Source organism: Cupressus sempervirens, chromosome 2 (assembly GCF_028749045.1).
Source record: "Cupressus sempervirens isolate cs-2001-9-10 chromosome 2, ASM2874904v1, whole genome shotgun sequence".
Taxonomy (NCBI): domain Eukaryota; kingdom Viridiplantae; phylum Streptophyta; class Pinopsida; order Cupressales; family Cupressaceae; genus Cupressus; species Cupressus sempervirens.
This window is the reverse complement of record NC_143119.1, coordinates 449,504,251-449,527,715: the sequence shown is the minus strand read 5'-3', so window position 1 is coordinate 449,527,715 and position 23,465 is coordinate 449,504,251. Positions and strand designations below refer to the sequence as shown.

General features: G+C 32.9%; 1 protein-coding gene across 1 annotated transcript in view; it reads left to right on the top strand.

Moving 5' to 3' along the window:
* Positions 1 to 16,097, top strand: part of LOC149572993 (protein EARLY-RESPONSIVE TO DEHYDRATION 7, chloroplastic-like) — a 34,372-nt gene extending 18,275 nt beyond the window's left edge. Inside the window, exons 3-4 of the mRNA XM_089814138.1 lie at positions 14,989 to 15,073; positions 15,167 to 16,097. Of these exons, the coding sequence (XP_089670264.1) occupies positions 14,989 to 15,073; positions 15,167 to 15,356 (275 nt within the window). The 3' untranslated portion in view covers positions 15,357 to 16,097. The remainder of the gene's footprint in view (positions 1 to 14,988; positions 15,074 to 15,166) is intronic.
* The last annotated feature ends 7,368 nt before the right edge of the window (positions 16,098 to 23,465 follow it).

Genomic DNA, 23,465 nt, shown 5'->3' with positions numbered 1-23,465 from the left:
ATTTTCATCAAAAAAAAATATTTAAGTGAGATTTTTATTTAATTAAAATGGAGCAAGTTCTTTTAATTAAATAGGAACTATTTAATTAAATTAAAAGTGTGGTTTTTCTCTTAATTAATTAAATGTGGATGAATTATTTAATTAAAAGAGAGGTTTTCTTTTAATTAAATGGGGACTTATTTTATTTAATTAAAAGGGAGATTTTCTTTTAATTAAATAAGATTTAGGATAAAATGATCAACCTTAAAAATAAAAAAATTTGAATTTGATGAGGGAAATTAATTTAATAAAATATTGCAAACCATTGATTTAGGAAATTTGATAAATTAAATAATGGGGCCCATAGTCTAGGCGACCATTTTAGGGTGCATACAAGGGTTAGGGGATAAAGTAGGGGACCGTGGGTAGAGTTACTATTAATGTTGCGTTTACAGTTATATCTAGGAGGGTAGCTTGTTGTCGTTAGACATGCCTCTTAGAATTAAAGAGCAATATAAGGATTACAATGTTCCTTAAGTAGTTTTATACTTTTATAAGTTACATTTATAAATAGACCATTGGTTAATGTTAATTATGCTTAGCATGAATATTGTAGCTACAAACACAAAGGTCAAGGAAAAATGTTTCAAATATTTGCAAGTATAGTCGAGAAGAATTTGAGCTAAAAAGTTAAATCGTTTATTTATTATTCTGATACATAGATGAAAGGAGAAGTATATCTCCTAGTACAATTATTTAGATGAAGTAATAAGTGAAAAAATGAAAGATGAGAAATCATCATATGGATCACGTGTACAGTTCTCCATAATGATGTAAGTACATCACATATTCTTTAGAGGTTAAAATTGTATTACGACCTTTGTTCGTAATATGATCATCATAGACCTCTTTCATCATGCGTGGAAATGCATCTACTTTTGCAAAAGTGTTGCGTACGTATTTGGCAACATTTTCCATCTCCATTATCTCTATCTCTTGTACATGACCAATTGATAAAGTTGCATTCTCAAGTGCTTTTACCATAGTTGCACAACATTGTTTAATTATTTGTGCACACTTCTGAAACTCTGTCTCGAAACAATGATTTGTTCCTATCGAAGAAGTTGGGCTCATGTCGACAATGCTTGACTGTCTATCAGAGGCTGCCATGCTTGAAACAAATCATGGAAAACAATTTAGAAAGCATTAGCACCAATATAAAAGAAGAATAAATGCATAGTTAATGAGAGGGACATAAATCTTAAATCAATAATGGTTTTGAAAAAACATAATAGGTCACTTAGTATAATCAATTGTGGAGAAAATGAATATAAGAACCTAATTGTATTATAATTGGTAATGAAATTTTGGGTATGGAAACATGGTAATATTATGACCTTTGAAGGATAGTGAAGAATATACAAACATACTTTTCAAATATTGAGTAGCAATGTATTGGTTGAAACTCATGAAGCATAATCATTTTGATTTATTTCAATCAAAGGTCTTTATAATTTGAATTAATGTTATAGCTACCTTAATTTGAGGATCCAATTGATGATCATAGTTAATATTACAAATTGGAGAATTAGTAAAATTAAATTTCAGCCTAATTGTACTTGCAACCATGAAAAAGTGCAAATAATAAGGTTATAATGTTGCATTGGGCATATCCAATTATAGTTGTCATTGTTTGTGGAATATAAACTATCAATGTAATAATATGAATAACAACATAATAGTTCACGATGATGATAACATAATGTAGTAGAACAAATAAATCTTTATTATTAAATAGTATGTTTTAAAACATCAATGATTTTCAAGACTTCTCAATCTACATTCTTCTACTTTTCTCTTTGAAAATGTTGTTTCCCACTTTTCATTTTCTCATAGTAGTCGTATGTAAATGGTGGCATTATCTTTAAACCTTCTAGTGACTTAACACGAGATATGGCCACAAATGTCAATCCTGCTCTTTCTCTTGGACCTATGTCAATTGTGGCTTTTGAAAGAGTTAGCCCTTGAGATTTGTGAATAGTCAACGCCCATGCCAACCTTAATGGTAGTTGGAAGGTCCTACCCCTCTGCAATGGAGCTATTGGTGTTATGTTTGGATGATGATCATCAAATGGTACTCTAGAATAATTATCAAATTCAACTGTAACATATGCCGGTGGCTCAGGTGGAGCAGTTCCTGGTTTGTAGACAATATTTCTGATATATCCCAACGATCCATTCACAAGACCAGCTTCTATCCATAGATTTGTAGTCAACATTACTCTTGCATTGTTACTGATTAATAACTCTGTATCAAGTTCCTTGCTTGATAAATCTTCATTTCTATTACCATTCCTTGACTTGGTTGCAAGGCTACGTGCAACTGGATGTCTTAAAGAATACAACATCCTCATGTTATGGTTATGAACATTGCCATTTGTAGAGAATAAATGCACTGTCTTATCAAATTCATCATTGCTTGCAACATCTAATCTTATAGGTGTTCTTGTCATGAGCAAGTTCCAATCATCTATTTGTGGATTCACATCTCTGACATTTGTGAGAAGCTGACGAAATCTTTGTTGTTGGATATTTTCTCCATCTTGCCTAAATACTTTATCTAGTGTAACCACTGTCTTGAATTCCTGCCATAATAAATTTGCCCGCCTGTTGCTATCATATGCTTGTCTATCATTAACAGGAGGTAATTGCCCCAAATCACCGACTAAAATAATAGATACACCTGAAAGATAGTTGCAAAATTTTAAGTTATGTACATAAAATAAAATCGAAAGATATACATTCTATATGACCAATGTTAATAAGAATTAAGAGACATTAATAACACCATTTGTTGTAAGGAAATGGATACCTCCAAAGCTTATGTCTGCTTTATGCAGGAAGGCTTGTCTAAGTTGACTATCTATATTTTCCAGCATATTCCGGCCAATGAAGCTCATTTCATCAATCAAAATATATTTGATATTTTGCATCTCTTGTTGAAAGCTTGTAAGTCTTGTCCCTTGTAATTGGGCAAAATTTGTAATTGGAATCCGCAACTTTGAATGAATGGTAGATGCTCCTATATTGAAAGCTGCAACTCCAGTTGGTGCAAGCAATAGAAGTGGAGAAGGATTTGTCATCAATGCCATCTGAAGAGATTGATTGATGGCACCAATTAGATAAGACTTTCCCGTTACCGCTGTTCCTTGAATTATCATAAATAAAGGATTTTCCACTTGATTGCTATGGTAGTGTGTCAGAATAATGTCAACTGCCTTTTGTTGCTTGTGACTAAGAGTTGTAAAGTTGATGCACTGTGGAGCGTCATCATACATAAGACATCGATGCTTTTTCATTTCAGGTATGAATTTTATTGCTCGGATTGTCTCCTCTTCAGTTTGATATTCACTGCACCAATTTGTATTTCTATCAATATCTCTCCTTCCCAACATGGCAATTTCAGAAATTGGCATATGTTGACCATGGTGTAATGCTTTTTCATTTCAAGTATGAATTTTATTGCTCAGATTGTCTCCTCTTCAGTTTGATATTCACTGCACCAATTTGTATTTTTATCAATATCTCTCCTTCCCAACATGGCAATTTCAGAAATTGGCATATGTTGACCATGGTGTAACCCAAATATTATTTACCACTCATGTTTTGTAGTATTTTCCTGAATGCCTTTGTTATCTTCCATCTCTGAATCACTTGAAGGTTCATCATTTTGTGCATGTTCTTGCCTTCTGACATGCCAAGGATTGTAGTTGAATGAGTCCCAATTTGCTACTATAGTATCATCATCATGACCAATGTCTCTCTCAACATTACGAAAAGGTTTGTATAGTATCAACTCAGACAAACAAAAGTCCACCCATTTATCAGAATCTCGCGGAGGAATAGTAAAATACCTAAGAAAAACTCTAACAATAGCTGCTTTCTTTCTTGGGCTCCATTTATTATCTCCTCTTCTTTTGGGATTATATATCTAGGACCTTGTTGCATCAATCAAATTGATACCTTCCATAGAATGTGGTCTTATTTTATAACCATCAACAAAAGATTTTGTGAGTTCTTCCTCATTTCCGTCATCGTTGATTACCACGGGTTTGAAAACTTCACGTGAGACATTTAGATTAACAAGCTTTCTGCTACACTCCACCAATGGAAGTTGTAATAACGTATGACATATTTCTTGAGCTCCAATATCTCTTTCTATAACTGTCTCAATTAAAAGCTTTCTATATGCCCGTGATGCTAAATCATCAGGATTTTCAAGATTTGAAAGACACATCAACATTTGTTGATATGTTTCAAAGCTTTTCTCTACTTTTGCTGCATACTTTGCAATATATTTGATAACTGCATGTCTTGAAAGGATAGGTTGCCAATCAACATTGGCCCTCCACAATTGCAGTATGTACCGATTGTGTGTATTAACTCTATCATCATTTCTTGCTGGTTCAAATTTTTTCTCACCTGAATCTACATTTGTGTATAACTTTGACCCGTCCAAATTTAATTTCCAAGGAGCATTATACCTGAAACATTGGTGAATACATATCTTGTCAATCCAACTTGTTGAAAAAGGTGAAATAGATAATTTAGATATAAGTTTTTTTGAATTTGATTAACCTGCAAACCATGCGTCCTCTTTTTTTACGAAGGCATGCTCCCTCCTTACAAACCATGTGTCTTTCAACACAATTGAGTATCTGTTCATAATCTTGATCTATATCCATCTCAGCAAGTTGTGTTGTATTCTTGAGGCATGGATGCTGACCAAAATTTTGGAAGACCTAAAAATGATAATTTATATATTATTCTATTGGATTGAGGTGAGAAACATATATTAATATTTAACTCATTTATAATATGAAACTTACATGTATATTTCTTTGATGCGGATCACGTCTAGGATTCCATGCATGAATAATGGAGTCAAAATATCTCTCTGCACTTTTCCGTTCATCTTCATTTGACCAATTAATAGTGTCCATATTTGGTGCCCCTTCAAGCCATAAGAAGATGTGAACATGAGGTGAACCACAATGTTGCCATTCATATCTACACCAAAAGTCCTTTACTTTCATACCTTTTTCAAGTATTTCTTTCCTGAACATTGTATTCCTTAAGTGCATGTAATAAGTGACTATATGTGGATAGTCGATGATATTCTACCTTCTCCATTTTTGAGCCTCTTGTGGATCAGCAGGTGGTGTACCAGGCATTAGTGCATGTAAATCAGGCCATTGCATATCGGCTGCACTTAATGTGAAGAAAATTGTAGGTGTGCCAAGCTGGTCAAGCAAGTTAGTTAATTCTGCTTTATTTTTTGCCCAATATGATCTTGTTCCTCTTAGACTTGTTCTGAAACGCATTAGCCTATTTGCGAGATTATTACGTGGCATATTCTCCATATGTTTAGGCAATTCATTAATAGTAATTGGCATTTCATGAAAGCTCCTTTTTGCAAAAACAGATGGTGAACTTTGTGCGCAATGTCTCATTACCATGTTTTGCACAAAATACCTAAATCGTTGATGTTTTCCAAAGCGGTGATCCCTGTATTTGATCAAATGCTTTACAAATTCATGCAAGTATACTCGTTTCATTCTAGGCTCTAACCAATCACAACTTCCATCTGGAAATAATGTTGGGAAAGCCATATCCAACAACCCAAATGTGACATACTCATTGATAGGTGATGCACATATAGATGGCCACTCAATTAAAGCAGACGGAACTGCATTAGGATTATTAACCCAAGCATGAATTAATTCCATTTCCCTTTGAGCATTAGGTGGCCTTGAAGCCATAGAGTTTGTGTGCTCAATTATATTACCTTCATCTGTCTCCATGAGAGGACCTAGGAATACAACCTCATTTGCATCAGAATCAAACTCTATGTGCATTGTCTTTAATCTATGAAAAATATTCTCATCCGTATTTGTAGGCAGGTCATTAAGAGCACTTTCATCTATCCTGACATCTGCATAGAATTTATCATTTTCAACTTTGTATTTCAATGCTCTATAAACACGATCCCTATTCACAGTAAAGTTATATCATGTACCATGTTGATCTCGTCTTCAAACAATAATGATTGGTAAATGATCAATTGTGTGTGGCACGACTTTTGATAGCTGTTCAACATGTTGGGGAAAACTAATGGTATGTCCTTTATACTTATACTAACTGCCAGTTGCATGTGTAACTTGCAATATAGGGTTTACACGTGCAATCAACATCTCTTCAACCTGAGTTAAATTTGCAAGCTCTGGTGGTTGACATCTCGGATCCATATTATTTGAAGATGAAAACCAATGAATTCCTGTCTCTTGATGACACCTATTGCATATTGGACCCTCACTGGTGCGATATACTTTCTTCCGTGCATATGACTCCTAACAAACATAATACATATTTGGTGTTTTCAAACTATCCATCTGATATCTAAACTGCATTTGGAATCTTCTAAATTTAGGTTGAAGCATACCATTTGGGTTGGGCATGTTTTCTCTATCATTGTGCAATTCTAAATCAACATGTATGTCACTTCCATGTTGTGGTGTTTCTGGTACATGTTCTATGGATGGTGAACGTACATTCTCAATATTTAGTTGATTATTTATATTGGGAGGATGGTCATATATGTGGCTTGGTTCGGCTTGAGGATGTTGAACTTGGCAGCTTCTTGAATTTTCAGGAAGGACCCTCTCAGAAGTACATTGACGATGGTTTCTCTCTGCATTTTGCAGATCTCAATTTTCAGTTTCTAGTTCTTCAACCGTTATTTGTGCACTTCTTCTGGCATATCTTCGCCTACGCCCTTGATTTTCTGTTCCTCTTTGTTGTTCTCTTTCAGGTTTTGTCTGTTGTTGTTGTTGACGTCTATGATATTCTCTACGATACTCTCTTTGATATTGTCTTTGGTATTCTCTCCTGTCCTTGTTCATCACAAAATTCAACCTAGGTCTCACCATAGCTAGTAGAAAAAAAAATTAATGAAGTAACATTTATTTATATATAGATGACAAATATTTCACCAATAAATATTATTAAATGTGAATTAAATTTTGTAAATAATGTATGCCTGAATGAAGATGAATAACCTTAGAAAAGTAACATATGTTTGTATATAAATGAGAAATACACAACCAATGAACCTTACTATTACAATGTAGAAAAAAATTGGAGAAAGTTATTGTGCAAGTAGATCGATGAGATGATATAAGCATCAAAATGTATGCATAGAGTATCCATAAATGGAGAGAAACATTGGAGACAGTTTATTATATTGTTAAAAAATATATTAATAAAGGAAACAAAAGAGCACGAAGATTTTTTTTAAAAAAATTAAATTAAAAGATTTATGGAAGTATATACTTTTATTATGAAATATACAACATCAAGATAAATAGTTAGAAAAGATTATTACATCATGGAAATCAATAATCTTATTTATTACATCATTTTATTACAAAATAGATAAGTACATGATGTTGTATTTTACAATACAAAATACCAATAACAAAAATAATAGGAAGTCCACTTTAGAAGATAGTGAACGTTCGCTTTCTAATAGAGTAGAATAGTTGCCAAAACATATGTGAGTCTCTCCACAAAAAAAAGAACCAAGAGCATATTCACCTCCACTGCCTTAATATCCACCTTCTGTTAACCCAATCATGAGATCGACACAAGCGAGCTCGAGAATAGGCTTAAAGAGTTTGGGTATGTGGAAAGTAGATTTCAAAAAACTATTGTTGACTTAGCGGGGATTGAAACTTGTCGACAACCACACTAGACCACTAACAATCGTTCTCAAAGACATCTACTGCCAAATCTTATGGAATGTATCTTGGTAATGGAACAACTGGTGGTGTAGGTCTAATATGATCAACAACAATCTTCTCCATAAGGGGTTCTCGAGTCAGCTCATCTATAATAAAGTGATCGTATTGAATAACAAACGTTGGCCTTTGAGCATTTTCCATTTGACCAATTATGATTCCTAGGAACCATGCTCCTTGTAAGCCATCATCATCATAACACACTTCGACTTTCATTCCATAGTTAAAATTCATGATGTGCACCTTTAACATAAAAAGAGTACATAAAATCTTTTCAATTACATGTATTTAGTTCAAAATAAGAGTATAAAGGAATAGTTAGTATTGAAATATGTGTTAGAAAAAATTACATTCTAAAATTTATCTATGTATAAAAATTACATTGTAATGTTGGAAAATGACGGCATTGCCTTCCACATTTCAAACATTAAATTTATTTATGGATAAAAATTACATTCTAATATTCTACAAAAAAATTATATTCTAATATTCTATGAAAAAATTACATTCTAATGCTTGAAAATGGCGGCATTGCCTTCCACGTTTCAAACATTAAACTAATTTATGCATAAAATATATTTGAATAAAAGAGTTAGCAATATAATATAAGAAAAATGGTGGCATTGCCTTCCACTTTTGAAACATTATTTATGGATAAAAATTACATTCTAATATGCTACGATAAAATTACATTCTAATATTTTACAAAAAAATTACATTGTAATATTTGAAAATGGCGGCATTGCCTTCCACATTTCAAACATTAAACTAATTTATGCATAAAATATATTTGAATAAAAGAGTTAGCAATATAATATAAGAAAAATGGCGGCATTGCCTTCCACTTTTGAAACATTATTTATGGATAAAAATTACATTCTAATGTTTGAAAATGGCAGCATTGCCTTCCACATTTCAAACATTAAACTAATTTATGCATAAAATATATTTGAATAAAAGAGTTAGCAATATAATATAAGAAAAATGGCGGTATTGCCTTCCACTTTTGAAACATAATTGCCTAAGAGTTGAATAGAATTTATATGTAAACAGTAATCTAAATCAAAATACTATTGTAAATCTAAATATTATTCAAAATCTAAATAGTACTCTAAACTAAAAGACTATTATAAATGAAAATAGTAATGTAAATGAAATTAGTAATGTAAATCTAACAAATAATTTAAATATATCTACTTTTATATATCAAAATACCAATTTAAATAAAATACAATTGTAATTTAAAAAGCCAAGCATAAACTTACTTTTGTATTTGATGTGACTTGAATCTTGATCTCCAAATTTGCAATTTCCTTTGCTAAATTTCTTTTCTTCTTCAACAACCTGTAATCTTTCAAAAAAACTCTATATTCTACTCACTGCCTTTGTTTTGTATCCTACAGAAACTCTCCAAAAAACATTCTAATTTCGCAGTGTCCTTTGCAACAAAAAAATGAAATATAAACACACTTATATAATGGATGAAAATAACTCTTCCTCTCCCCACAAAAAACCTTTCCTCTCCCACCCCACGGAATATTTGCATGGCCAATAACATAAAATGCGTTGAAAACGCAAAAACATGCGATGGAGTGCATGGGCAATAATTAAAAATGTGTTCAAAACGCAAAAACAAATTTAAATGGAGAAAACGCATTTCAAAAATGCGATGGAGGAAACGTTTGAAAATAGAGGAACGTGTCGGTGCCACGTACACCCTCCCATGACCTCCCTTCACATGCCCGCATAAGCCCACCACGACACTCGCATAGCCCACCTCGGCAGCACACTGTTGCAGTTATTGTCGCTGTCAGCAGCGAGAGTCTGTTGCCGCCCGCTGTGTGGAGGGTAAACCCCCGCGGTTGTAATTTGTTTTATTTTTTTTTAATTTTTATATAGTACTTCGTTTTTAATTTTTTTGTTTTTTTTAATTTTTAAAAATTTAAAATTAATTTATTTATAAAAGTTTAAATGAAGTAATAATCTACTTTAAATTAATTAATTTATATAGTTTAAATGAAGTAATAATCTTCAATATAGGTTAAACTTTAAATTAATTAATTTATAAAAGTTTAAATGAGTATAGGTTAATATTGCTGAAAAAGTAATAAAAGTTTAAATGAATATAGGTTAAACTTACTTCTTTTTTCTTATAGATTTATAAAATATTTTTTATTTTTTATTTTGGGGTCTATTTACTTCGGGATGACTATGTGTCACACTATTATTTTGGGATGGCCATATGTCACCCTATTATTTTGGGAATAAATTTTGTTTTATTATTTTATAAGGTGCCACATGGCCATGGCGAAATAAAATGCATTTATAAAATCATTTTTAATTAAATTAGTGTGTAACTGCTCCCATTTCTTTTTTATTGACGGAGAATCTATTTTGGCCTATTCTTGTGTTGGGTATTTGTGTTGTGATTGTATAGAACGCCTCTCGGCGTAATGATAGAAAGATGTTTATAGGAGAAATTATTCAAAGTCTTTGAGAGGAGGCTCTTGTGTCTTGGATGACAATGGATTTGTTGTTGAAAGCATGTGGAAGAAAAAATGAAAATGTGCGAGTATACACAGATGTACTTGTAAAAATAGTTGAGAAAACTAGAAAAATGATCAATTAGTGGAATGAAGAAATCATGGTTATTGAGAGATTGATACTCTTCTTGCACAGGAGGAAGAAGGTGGTGCCACATTCATTATATGACGATGCACAAGAGGCTAATGGATGTTATAGCTTTTCTTGAACAAGCAATAGAGAAATAGAGTTGCTTATCGTGTAGGGGACTATCAAAACAATATAGAGTTGCTTATTGTATAGGCGACTATCGAAACAATAACTACCTGAATTTCTGAAACAAACTCTAGTACCCAAGTGCCAACAAGAGTACTCAAACTACATTGCAAAACAATTTTCTAATAACTCACTTGCCCCCAATAAAGCAATTGCACAACAAACTATTATTGAGATTATCTGATTAATCTAAACCTTGTTATCTTTTAAGTGGTCTAGGCGTTATGTCAGAACTAATTTCTCTGTTGTAGGACAATAATAAAGATAGAGGTCTTAATTATCAACCAACTAGGCAAATTTGATTGTGTTATTGCTTCAATATAGTTCTCTGTTGTAGGACAGTAATAAAGATAGAGGTCTTAGTTATCAACCAATTAGGCGAATTTGATTGTGTTATTGCTTCAATATGCCAAGTCCTTGCATGATAGACTTTACCCTCTTGAGGAGACTCTAGTTGTCGTAGAAAACTGTAGTTGGTGCAGCTCAAAGGTCTTAGTTATTAACCAATACTATTGTTGATATTATTTAATTAATCTAGACCATGCTATCTTTAAACTTTAATGCAAGCCAAGTTTATTATCTCTAAAATTTACAAACTTTTTTTCTCAAAAGTTGCCTAGTTTCCCTGTTAGAACTCAGAAGAAGTTTACTTTGTTGTACTACAATAATAAAGAAAGAGGTCCTAGTTATCAACCAATTTCATTGTGATAAGCTTCAATATGCATAATCCTTGTATGACAAAATTGTTGTTGGTTCAGTTCAACCAGTTGAGCATTCCTCAATATCCTTTCCAACCAATTTTTTTAATATTTTGCACTAACAACTAACTTGTATTCTCCTTAGTTGGAGGATAAGGCAACGCTCGTTACAGTTTCCTCTACTAGGTTACAACTCTTGAATTCTTCTTTAGTGGAGTATTAAGGCAACTATTTGTTGCAGTTTCTTCTGTTAGGTTACATCTCTCAAATTTTGCTTTAGCAGAGATTAAGGAAATCCTTTGCTAGATTACAATTCTCAAATTCTGCATAGGTGGAAGATAAGGCAACTACTCGTTGCAGCTTCCTCTGCTAGTTTTCAACTCTCAAATTCCCCTTCAGTGGAGGATATGGAAAACCTGAGTCACAAGGTTCGAATTTGAATTTGAGTTTGGCAATCATACAATTCGAATGAAATTTGACAAGGGTAAAAATTTGGCAAAAAAATTCGACATTAAATTTTAGTTATATATATTTATGTATTTTGAAATATTAGTAATATATCCACAAAATTGTCAAAATAGTTAAACATTGCTAAATAATTTAACTAAATAACTCAATATCAGTTTAAAATAAAATGCTATTATATTAAATACTAGTATTATATTAAATATCATAAAATTCGGATGGAGTTTGGAAAGAGTAAAAATTCTTTGAAATTCGAATCTCATGGATGAAATTTGACGAATCCTGTGACTTAGTGGAAAACTATTCCTTGCAGCTACCTCTGCTAGGTTACAACTCTCAAACCACTAGGTTACAACTCTCAAAGCAAAGAGTGAATGCAGAACTTGTTATAGGCTTTCTCACAGCAATTGATCCAACCCAATGAAAATCAATACATCTTGCTAGCTTGTAGTGAACAAGTCTTTAATAAATAATATACCGAAGTCATTGACCCTTTTGACATATTGAAGCTTGCTAACGTTCCTTGTGAGGCTTAGACATGAATTGAGAAAGACAACTTATTGCCAAAATAAGTTTGGCTAGGTGGTAGTAAGATAAACCGAACTGCCTACTAATTGCAATACATTACTTCATTGATTCCTGACGAAACAAGTAAACAGTAGTTGAGAGCAATATTTCAATGTCAATGCGCATGATGTAGAATTGCATTAAATCTTCTTGAGGTTTTCTGAAAGAGCTTTGACAAATAGTGATCATAATTTAGATTTAGTTGTTTCTAGCAACTGGGTTGTGTGCTGTGTACACAGTGCTAATATGTTTTATGGTCAATAACAGATATTCGCCAACTATTTTGATACAGCTAACAAGATTTAGCTCCATAAGCTGAAAACAAAATCTGTACAAATTATGATGTTTTTAACTTTTTAATCTGTCATCATATAATTTTAATTATTTCTAGTTGTATAGTGAATGCCTAATAACCCATACTTTTCTGACAGACAATCAAAAATATAAATAAATGACTCACACGCTCATCAGTTTGGTTAAAATTTTTTAAAATGACCCATGGATTGGTTACAGTAATGAAATACAATTTTTGACCATCATGGGCTTTGTATTGCATGAATAAATTTATTGTTTCTAGTAACTTTGTAATGGGACTCTGCACAGTGTGGGTATGTTTTATAAAAATGACAGTGGCTTGCAGCTGTGTGGTACAGAGGTTTTACTTTTGCATGCATTCAGAATCCCCTTTTAAGCTTCTACAATGAGGGCCTTTATAAGCCAAAGTATCTTCATCCTGGCATTGACCTAAATGAATGCTTTTGCCGTTGCCTTTGTATTGCAATGTATTCATGTTAAGTCATAATGCACACACTCTTTATTGCTTGAAATCATTTCCAATTTTGTAAATACAAGCCGGAGTGCCATGGCACTGCTAGGCAGAGAATGCAATAATAAGCTACTTATATATTTTTGTTCCAACTCTTTATTTACAGGATCACGAGTTAAAGCAATTAAATATTTTCCTGGGCCTTATTTATACATTATCCACTGAAATGTTTTCTTTTACCTTGGGACTAAAATAACAGGGTTGATTATTTATCATACTTATAAAATATCTTTAGGCACATCTGCACTGTTTTCCTCTAACTGTTTTGTTAAAAGATGAATAAATAAATTAATGATGCATATACCACTGTCTACAGCAGCACAACTTGCAAAAATCCAAAATTTTCAGTCATCTGTGTCAAATAAGGGTTTTACTAGTCATTAGCGTCCACAAGAAATGACTTTTAAGTTTTAGCAATTTAGGCGAGTTTAAGTGTTTGCAATAATTGCCATATATTCCAAGAAGTTGGATCTGAGTTTTTTGTGGCGATTACTTGAGTATCTCCAGGTGAACACTCGAATAGTATTGAAACTTTGAATTGCTATCATTCGTAGGCTGACTTCGTTCTTCAAATGATCAAGAGAACCTTAAAGATTCTGCATCACACTAAGCACATTCCATCATAATTATGTTAATACGTGATAACAGTATATTATATTCATCTTTTCACACTGGTATAAATTCAGGGATGATTACACAATTTCTACCTAGCATGCATTTTAGTAGCTCTCTCTTATCTATGTATTCTACCTCGTTTCTAATCTACATGATTTATTTCTTTCTATAGTCTCCTATCCATCTGATATAGTTAGTCAGGATGTTAGAATTTGTTCCTGGATCAATGGTCAGGGTCCCTTTTCATCTGCTTGGCTTAGGTTGATCATCTTTCCTTTAAGGGGTGGGTTTTGGAGTCATCTTTATCATGTTCATCATTTGCGTAGGTATGCATAAACTCTCGGATTATTATAGAGGATTGCTACGAAGGATGCACAGAAATTCACAGCCCATTTTTCTTATTTGTTATTTCTCTTCATCTATATCCATTCTCCCTCTAACTTATTCTACCTGTTGCTTTCTTTTTATAACCTCCCTGCTTCTGAGACGGTCAGGATGTATTCTTCAATTTTAAAGAAAGTGGTCTTTAAGCTTTTGGGATATGAATTTGGATCAGCTGGTTGAATTAGATTTCTGGTTAGCCTAGGTCTTAGAAGATGACTTTCTGTTATTTATCATATTTTTGTGCATGTAGCCTTTTGTGCATCCATTTATGTGTATGGGCTAGCACAGCTGTGCATGTGTGTGCATTGATTTAACAAATGTTATAGAACTGGCAGGAAATCTTTTTAATAGAAAAGCCTGGACATATTTGTGTGTTTCTGGATTGCTGCTTTGCCTCATTTTGACCTTATGTCACCTTTCCCCACCTCTTTTGCTTCTTACTCTATTCCCTCCTGATTAATCACTCTACTCTCTCCTGATTTGATGAAAACAAATAAATGTTTGGTGCGAAAGACTATTACATAGTCTGGTCTAGAAACAACTCTTTGCTTCCAAATATTATAAGAGAATTAATCTCCCGATGAAAGCTCTGTGATATCGTGTGTGTTTTTGTGGATCGAAAGTTCAAAACAAACTCAAATTCACTGGCTAGATTCTTTCTGCATATTGATGGTAGAAATCATGGATGTCAATTGTTTTATTCGTTGGATTTTTATGCAAGGATATCCTGGAGAGTGTAAAATGCCTCTTATATAGTTTAAACTGACCATTGCATTTGTTACTATCACGTGAACAGGTAAAGTTTTTGATGCAGTCGAAGTTGCCGGAAAGGATGTGCTAAAAACATCTTCGGTTGTAACTACCGGGCTTGTAAATCACAGGTACTTGTAAATCACAAATACATGCATAATTCATACTATGTTAATACTTTTTATGTGTGTTTCTTATTGGTTGCCATGTTGATCTTGCCTTAGGTATGGAGAGCAGGCTGCAGAGCTAACGAATGAAAGCCTTGGAGCTGCAGGCCATGTGATCTCTACAGCTTGGACCATCTCCAAAATCAGAAATGCTCTAAATCCAAAAAATTCACTGAAGCCTACAACTCTTGCAAAGACTGCTGCCAAAGCAATGGAAGCCGCTAAAAAGAAAAAACAATCGAAATAAACGAAACACACTACATTGGGCAACATGATTTCTAGCAATAATATTTTAAACGGATCGTATTCTGTGAAATCAGTATCTGTGAAGAATATTGTGCTGGGTAATGGGATCTCGTCTTACATTCGCGCAGAGAACTTTGTTCGTAGAGGTGTGCAGAACAGCATCTAAGGTTTCAATACATAATATTTCAGGTGGAAGGATTATTATAGAAACACAAATGGTAAGTGATGTAATATATTTCATTCATCTCCAGGCTCTTACAATCTGTCTCAGACTAAACCAAGGACAAATGTGGGTTCATAGCAACGGGTTTGGTTTTTATAATTGTTACGAGAGATAATATCAATGAGGCAGTAGTCTTCTGCTGAAGTGAGTACTTTTATCTTGCTTCAACTCTACCTTAACGTTGAAGTATCGAATCAGCCAAAGTACAGAGAGAATTTGTAAAGATCTCTTTGGGTATCGAATTGAATGGAAAGCATGGTTGATAACTTAATAAATTGGACTTCGTTGTTGGGAGATTAAGATAATGCAGCTACCTATATACATATGCATCCTATTTCATAATTCCTCGGAAACTGTTCCGTATAGAAAAAAGGCCACTTCATTTTTTTTCAGTATTCCTCTTGGTGGGGAAAGATGTTAATAGTGGTTTGTCGTTATTATTTTTATTATATTGACTTTTCATAATGTTCATTTATACTTATAGTTGATTATTTATTGGAGGAAAAGGCATTAATAGTAGTTTGAGGCTTAATCGCTAACTAATATAGTCTCTACTTGATTATTTTAGTTTCACTTGATTATTTATATATCAATAATAGTTTTAAATAATTTCACATATTACTTGATTATAATTAATTTTATTTCTATGAATATAGATTCTTGATTATAATTAATTATATTTCTAAGAATATAGATTCAAACTCTTCTAAGAATATCTATTATTAATGTCATTAAAGTCTATTGATTGCACCTAATGCATACTCTTGATTGCATCTAATGCATATGGTCTAAAGTACCTTTACTGACTATTTAGACTACTTTTTGAAGCATTTGTACTGGAAGCAACTTATATTTTACATGTATCCTTACCTCTCTCCCATTCTCTCATCCTATATTTGAGTGTGTTCATTTACATTCTAAAGTACCCTTAGCAGTCTCCCATTCTCTCATCCTATATTTGAGTGTGTTCATTTACTTTCTAAAATACTTCTATTGCTTCCTTTGTTTTAGTACCCTTTTAGTTTGTAAAGGTTCAATATTTAAAAATTTTAAATTACCAATATCGGTTTTCTACTTCCATTTACTAAATTTCTAACATCTAAAATCTCCTAAAGAAGCTAAGTTCTTTTAATATTAGTAAATTTTAATATTCTCAATTTCAATAGCCTTAAAAATATTATTCCCATAAAAGTAGCACTACCAATCATATTTAAATGCATATATTTAAAAGAAAGCATTAAGATCTAATATTTTAAAATCCAAAATCTAAATTACATTTATTTAAAAGAAAGCATGAAGATCTAACAATTATTTCAACATCCAAAATCTAAACCTCTCAAACCTCTCAAAGAAGCTAAATTCTTTTAGTTTTAAAAATTATAATGTTCTCAATTTCAATAATTTTAAAAATATTATTCCCATAAAAATATAAAAACATACTATTAAAATAACTTCTATTTACACATTTATATAAAAGCACTACAATTCAACAACTATTTTTTATGGTATTTAATATAAAATTAAATATAATTCCCTTAAAAATATACTATACTACTACAAAACTATATTCTATTTACACATTTTTATTTAGAAGCACTACAATTCAACAATTATTTCTTATTGTATTTAATATAAAAATAAATACTACATCAAAGAGTCTAAACTAAATTAGTTCGTGCACTAAAGTCATCCTCATCTCATGAACTAAAGTCATCCTCATCTATTTCCATTTGGCATTGATCAAGTCCTTTTTGAGAAAGAAGTTTAGCAAAGTGATGACTTACAAAGGAAACTATTAAGTTTGATGATGATAACAATGATAGTTGGAAGAACAAGACGTGAACACATTTGATCTACATGTGGATTGACTTTTGGTTGGTCAGAAAGACATGCTAAACCAACTTCTATTTAAACATATTTATGTAAAAGCTTTACGACATAACAATTATTTCTCATGATATTTAATATACAAATAAATACTAAATGAAATAGTTAGCTAAATTTGCTCATTATTTGAAGTCATCCTCATCTCTTTCCCTTTGGCAGCGCATCATGTCCTCTTCAAAAAGGAAGTTTAATAAAGTGAGGAGATTTGTGTCTTATAGGAAGGAAAGTCCTAAGTTTGATGGTGATAACCATGATAGTTGGAAGATCAAGATGCAAACACATTTGATCTATGTGAGGATTTACAAATACTCAAGTATAGGTAAAATAGAGAATGAGCTATTTTCGTGCACGGATGAGGAGAAAAAGATATTTTAGTTGAACATGATTGCAAGGGAGGTAGTGACCAACTCTTTATTTGAGTGTAACAAAATTTGACCTAGTGCATGATATTTAGATAAAGTAGATTTTTTTTATGAAGGTGATTATTATCAGAGAAAACAAAGTTGTAGAATTGGAAAACTAAGCTAGAAAATACTAGAATTCATGAGGATAAAATTGATAAAGCATTTATAAAGAGGATTATTGAGATTATTGGAGGTATAAGAAAGGTGAAGTTTGTCAAAAGATTCTTAAATCCTCAACACTAACTTATGAGAATAAGGTAAATGCAATTGAAGAAGTTATTCCTCTTATTCAAAGTTTGAACAAAGAAATGTTAATTGAAAAATTGCAAGCTTTTGAAATTGAGAGATTGAAAGATGCTTTACCTAGAGACAGTTTTTAGAGCTAGTGTACATAAGGATAAGAGACCACTAAAAAAGTGTAAGTACTTGTGGAAGCTTTGGAGATTATGCAAATCATTGGATAGATGTTGAAAAAGAAGAGAGAAAGATAGATGGATTTATATTTCTGATTGCAAGATAAGATAAGATAATTTTATTAATGTCCAACAAAAGACCACAATGTGGGTCTATGGGATTGGAAACTTACACTAAGAAGAAAGCAGACAAACGAGGCACTAAACAGTGTCCAAAAAAGAACAAGTACAACACAAGGAGAAGAAAGCTGAAGACATCATGGAAAAGAATAGGTATCTGTTCTCACAGGGAAAAGGTCCAACAACGATTGATCTGCGCGGCTACCAGAGGCCTTGTGATGAAGTTGAGTGCTACAAGAGGAGTGTCACTGGTGAGGAGATCCCCTGCGAGGTCTCACAGATCTAGAATGGCTTTTGTTAAGAAAACTATACAGTCACTTCACACCCCGAGCCGGAGCTAAGGGCAAGAAGAAGCTAATAATAAGTTGTGTGTGGGTTTGACTCCTGGGAAATGATAGCTATAAAGTATGGTCACGAAGATGTAAGGACTCACAAAGATAGAGTGCAATGCAACGTTGAACTGTGTACCCAAAAAAATTCGAGAGGGATCTACAATCTCTAAACAAACAATAAAATCTCCCTCTAATCTCATAGTATATGGGGCATCTAAAAAGGAAATGGATCTCAAATTCTACCTCTGCTAAGGTACAAAGTCTACGCACCCGATCCTCTCTAGCAATATGGTGATCGACCTGGATTCGGAGTCTCTGCAAGCCCACCCTGAAGGAGCCAAGGGAGATATGTAGGGTGTGTGTCTAGTATCTGTGTAAGTACTCAAGGCGTACAAAAATCCCATCCCGAATATCTAAGAAGTGCTCAACGTAGAAAGCCATCCTCAGACATAGTCCCCCTAGAGGATCCACCTAGGTCCATATGATATACTGCTTGTAAATGTCAAGTCTGACATGCCCATTCAACTCCTGTCGAGAGGGGAGTAGATGAGCAAGAGTGTCGAATGAGAACTGGTAGGGAGGTAGATGGTCAATATTGATCCCAACTGAACTCAGTAGGATAATAGCCTAAGCATACCAACATCGGGCTCTAGTGGCTAGATTTGAGTCTGCAATAGCAACTGAGGAGCAATAGGCTAAGTAAGGGCATCTGTGTTGGCCTTCAGTCGAGTCTACAAAGCCACGAGGATGGTGGAGAAACTAGATAAGGTCAAAAATAGTTGCAAGACAGAAGGGTGAGCTCCAAACTCAGCCAAAATAATAATGTGGGGGGTAGATCTATGACATCTAATAATTTAATGGAGGAGTGGAGTCTGGGTATGCTCGATCATGGTCCAATCTGAGTCTAAAAGGGAAGGACCACAAACCACCAAACCATAGAGCATTGTGGGTCTTACTAAAGAATCCAAGAGGGATAGCTTAGACGATGTGTCCTAAAAGTGGTGTTTGAAGCACTATCTCTTGAGCATGGCAAGGGAACCCAACCCTTTATTGATCTTAGGCTGAATGGCTAGTCTCAAGCTAAAACAAGATCCAAAAAACTTAACCCCAAGATGATGTAATCTCAACTTCCCAACCTTGGAAGTGAAAATGGAGATGTGAGGTCTTCAGACCATTGAAGACCATAACACGAGTCTTCTCAAGGTTCACAACCATCTCATGTCGCAAAAAGATGTGAGTCTATCCAAAAGCCTCTGAAGACCCTTAGGAGAAGAGGCAAGAAGAACCACATCATCAACAAAGAGAAGGATGAAGATCAATACTTGGTGTAGATGACAACTATCACCTACAAGCGAGGAGTCACTGAGAAAATCCTCAAGCTCATCAATGTAGATCTCGAATAAGGTTGGCGAGAGGGGGCAACCTTGCTTCACCCCAATGGTGCTTTGGATAGGATTGAAGAGGCCTTCTGTGGTACTGAGTCTACCAATCACTGTCTCATATAACCTCATGATAACCATTAGTAAGATCTCAAAAACACCAATATCTCTCAGTCTTCGAACAAGGACCACTCTAGGGATGGAATCAAGAGCCTTATGAAAATCCACAAAACAAAAGTAGACTTTCTTCGAGTGGTGTTGAGCCTCCTTGATAGTAGCCCGTAGTGTAAATCAAAGGTAAGTCTATTTTAGAAAACAAAGCTTATTTTGTTTGTTCGCATTGTAAGAAGATTAGTCATTTTTCTGCTTAATGTCCTGCAAAAGGATCCAAGGTAAAACCTTGACCATATAAATAAATAATTCCTAAAGAATATTTTTATGCTAGTGATGAAGAGATTCAAGTTAAAGACATCAAGTTCTTAGATAGTGATGATGAGGATGAAATTGGATTTGTTTCTATTAAGGAAGAAAGTCTTGTTAAAGAGGAAAAATCACTTATTTCACATGTTGAGAAAAAGAAATTAGATTGGATTATAGATATTGGATGTTCACATCGCATGACAAGTGACCGAGATAAGTTTATTGAATTTAAGAGCTATGATGGAGGTGTTATTAGAGTTCGTAACAATGCACCTTGGCCTATAAATGGAAAATGTTCTATTACTCTTGATGGTAAGATTAGCATTGAAGATGTATATTTTGTTAATGGATTGAAACATAACTTGTTAAGGTTTAACAAGGGTTATCATTTACAATTTTTTGATAAGAAATGTTCAATAAGGATAAGTATGGAAATGAGATTACCATAGGTACAAGGACTAGAGGTAAGATATTTCAGTTGAATCACATTGAGATTAGTTGTCTAGTTGCAAAAGGTGATGACTGTTGACTATGACATAGAAAAAAAAATTCATATAATTTTGAGAATATTTTGAAGGTGAGTGATTCTAATGCGATCATAGATCTACTTAAGATTGTGAAGCTTGCTAACATGATGTGTAAGGAATGTGTGTTGGCTAAACCGAAAAGAATACATTTCAAAGCAAAGCATCTAATGCTTCAAAGAAGTTGGACATTGTTCACATAGATATATGTTGTCCTACAAAGATATTGTTCACACAAATTTATGTGGTTCTACAAAGACAAGATCATTCTATGGTGAGAGGTATTTCATTTTTTTATTGATGATTTCACTAGGATGATGTGAGTTGCTTTCTTGGGAGAAAAATTTGAAGCATTTCATAAATTCAAGATGTTTAAATGCAAAAGTTAAGAATGCACCAGGAGTGAGGATAAAATGTTTGAGGTGGAGAGTTTACTTCAATTATGTTCAATGTATTTAGTGAGGAAAATGAAATTCGTAGACAAGTTTCAAAACCTACTACACCAAACAAGAGCAATATTTCTTGAAGGTGAGGTATTACATGTATGTTGGAGAGAAGTAGTTAATACTACAATTTACACCATGAACAAAGTTCAAACCAGACAAGTAAAATGCAAAACACCTTATGACCTTTGGTTTGGTCATACACCTACTATTAAATATGTAAATATTTTTGGAAGCAAATGTTATATCAAAATAGGAGATGAAATAAGAAAAATTGATCCTAGAAGTGATGAAGTCATATTCCTTGGATATTGAACTAAGAGTAAGGCTTATAGATGTTATAATTCAAGACTGGAAAAAGTTGTTCAAAGTGCAAATGTCAAAATTGATGAGAGATTTTAGGTACAAGAAAGGACATTTGAGTATGACTGATGATGATTCATATCATGCTAATACAAGTCAAAGACTTGTATAAAATCATATAAAAAACAAGAACTATTCTTTATAATTGATGATGGAATTTAGGTATAAATTGAAGAACCTAAAGAAGAACAGAGAACACCTAAGTATGTTGCAAAAAACCATCTTGATTATCATATTATTGATGATGCATGCAGATGAGTATTGACAAGAAGAAAGGAAAGAGATAGAATTTGTTTGATTTCTCATATTGAACCTAAAGGTATTGATGAAGCATGTAAGGATGAATTTAAGATAAAAAACTATGAAAGAAGAGTTTGGGCAGATTGAAAAGAAAAATACATGGGAATTAGTCTCGAGACCTAAAGAAAAACATGTTATAGGAACAAAATGGGTTTTCAAGAACAAAATGAATGAGCAAGTAGATGATGTAAGAAACAAAGCAAGACTGGTATATAAAGGCTATTGACAATAGGAAGGTATATACTTTTAGGAAACCTTTTCCCATGTAGCAAGATTAGAGGATGCAAGTTTTTTGTTTATTCATCTAATGATTTTTTTAAAATGTATCAAATAGATGTTAAGTCAACTTTCATGAATGACAAACTTGAGGAAGAAATCTACAATGAACAACCTGATAGAATTCCATCGGCAGAAGAGAGAGACATGGTATGAAAATTGAAGAAGGCATTGTATAGATTAAAGAAAGCACCTAGAGCTTGGTATAGGAGATTGGATAGATTCATTTTAGGTTTGAGATTTAAGAAAGGTAATGGATACATTAATATCTATTTGAGAAACGAATTTGATGGTTTACTAATTACTTCAAGTATTTGTAGATGATAATATTTTCGAAGGAAATGATGATGCAAGCAATAAGTTTTCTAATGAGAGGAAAGATGAATTTGAAATATCTATGATTGGTGAGATAAAATATTTTATGGGATTGCAAACAACACAAACTAAAAGATGGTATCTTTGTATCTCAAACTAAGTATCTTCAAAATTTGTTGGTAATATTTGACATAGAGAATTGCAAATCAGTTGGAACAACTATGGCTATAAGATGCAAACTGACTAACAATGATGATTCACCTAGTGCTATGCAAACTAGATATAGATCAATGATTGGTGGCTTATAGTATTTGACTCATACAAGACTAGATATTGTTAATGTAGTTGGAATTGTAGCAAGGTATCAAGTAGATCCTAAGGAAACACACTTTGCAATAGTAAAAATTATTTAAGATATTTAAAGGGAACATTGGAATTTGATTTATGGTATGATAGATCTAATGATTTCAGATTTTATGCATATAGTAATGTTGATTGGGTAGGAAATGTAGATGACAAAACACAAGTGGAGGAGCATTTTTCTTTGGAAAAAGGTTAGTATCTTGGTTAAGACAAAAGAAATATTGTATCTTTCAATTTACAACAAAGATAAAATATATAGCAACGACAAATAGTTGTAATCAAATAATGTGGATGACACAAATGCTAAAGGATATTGGTATTGTATTTTCTAAACCTACTATTATAAAT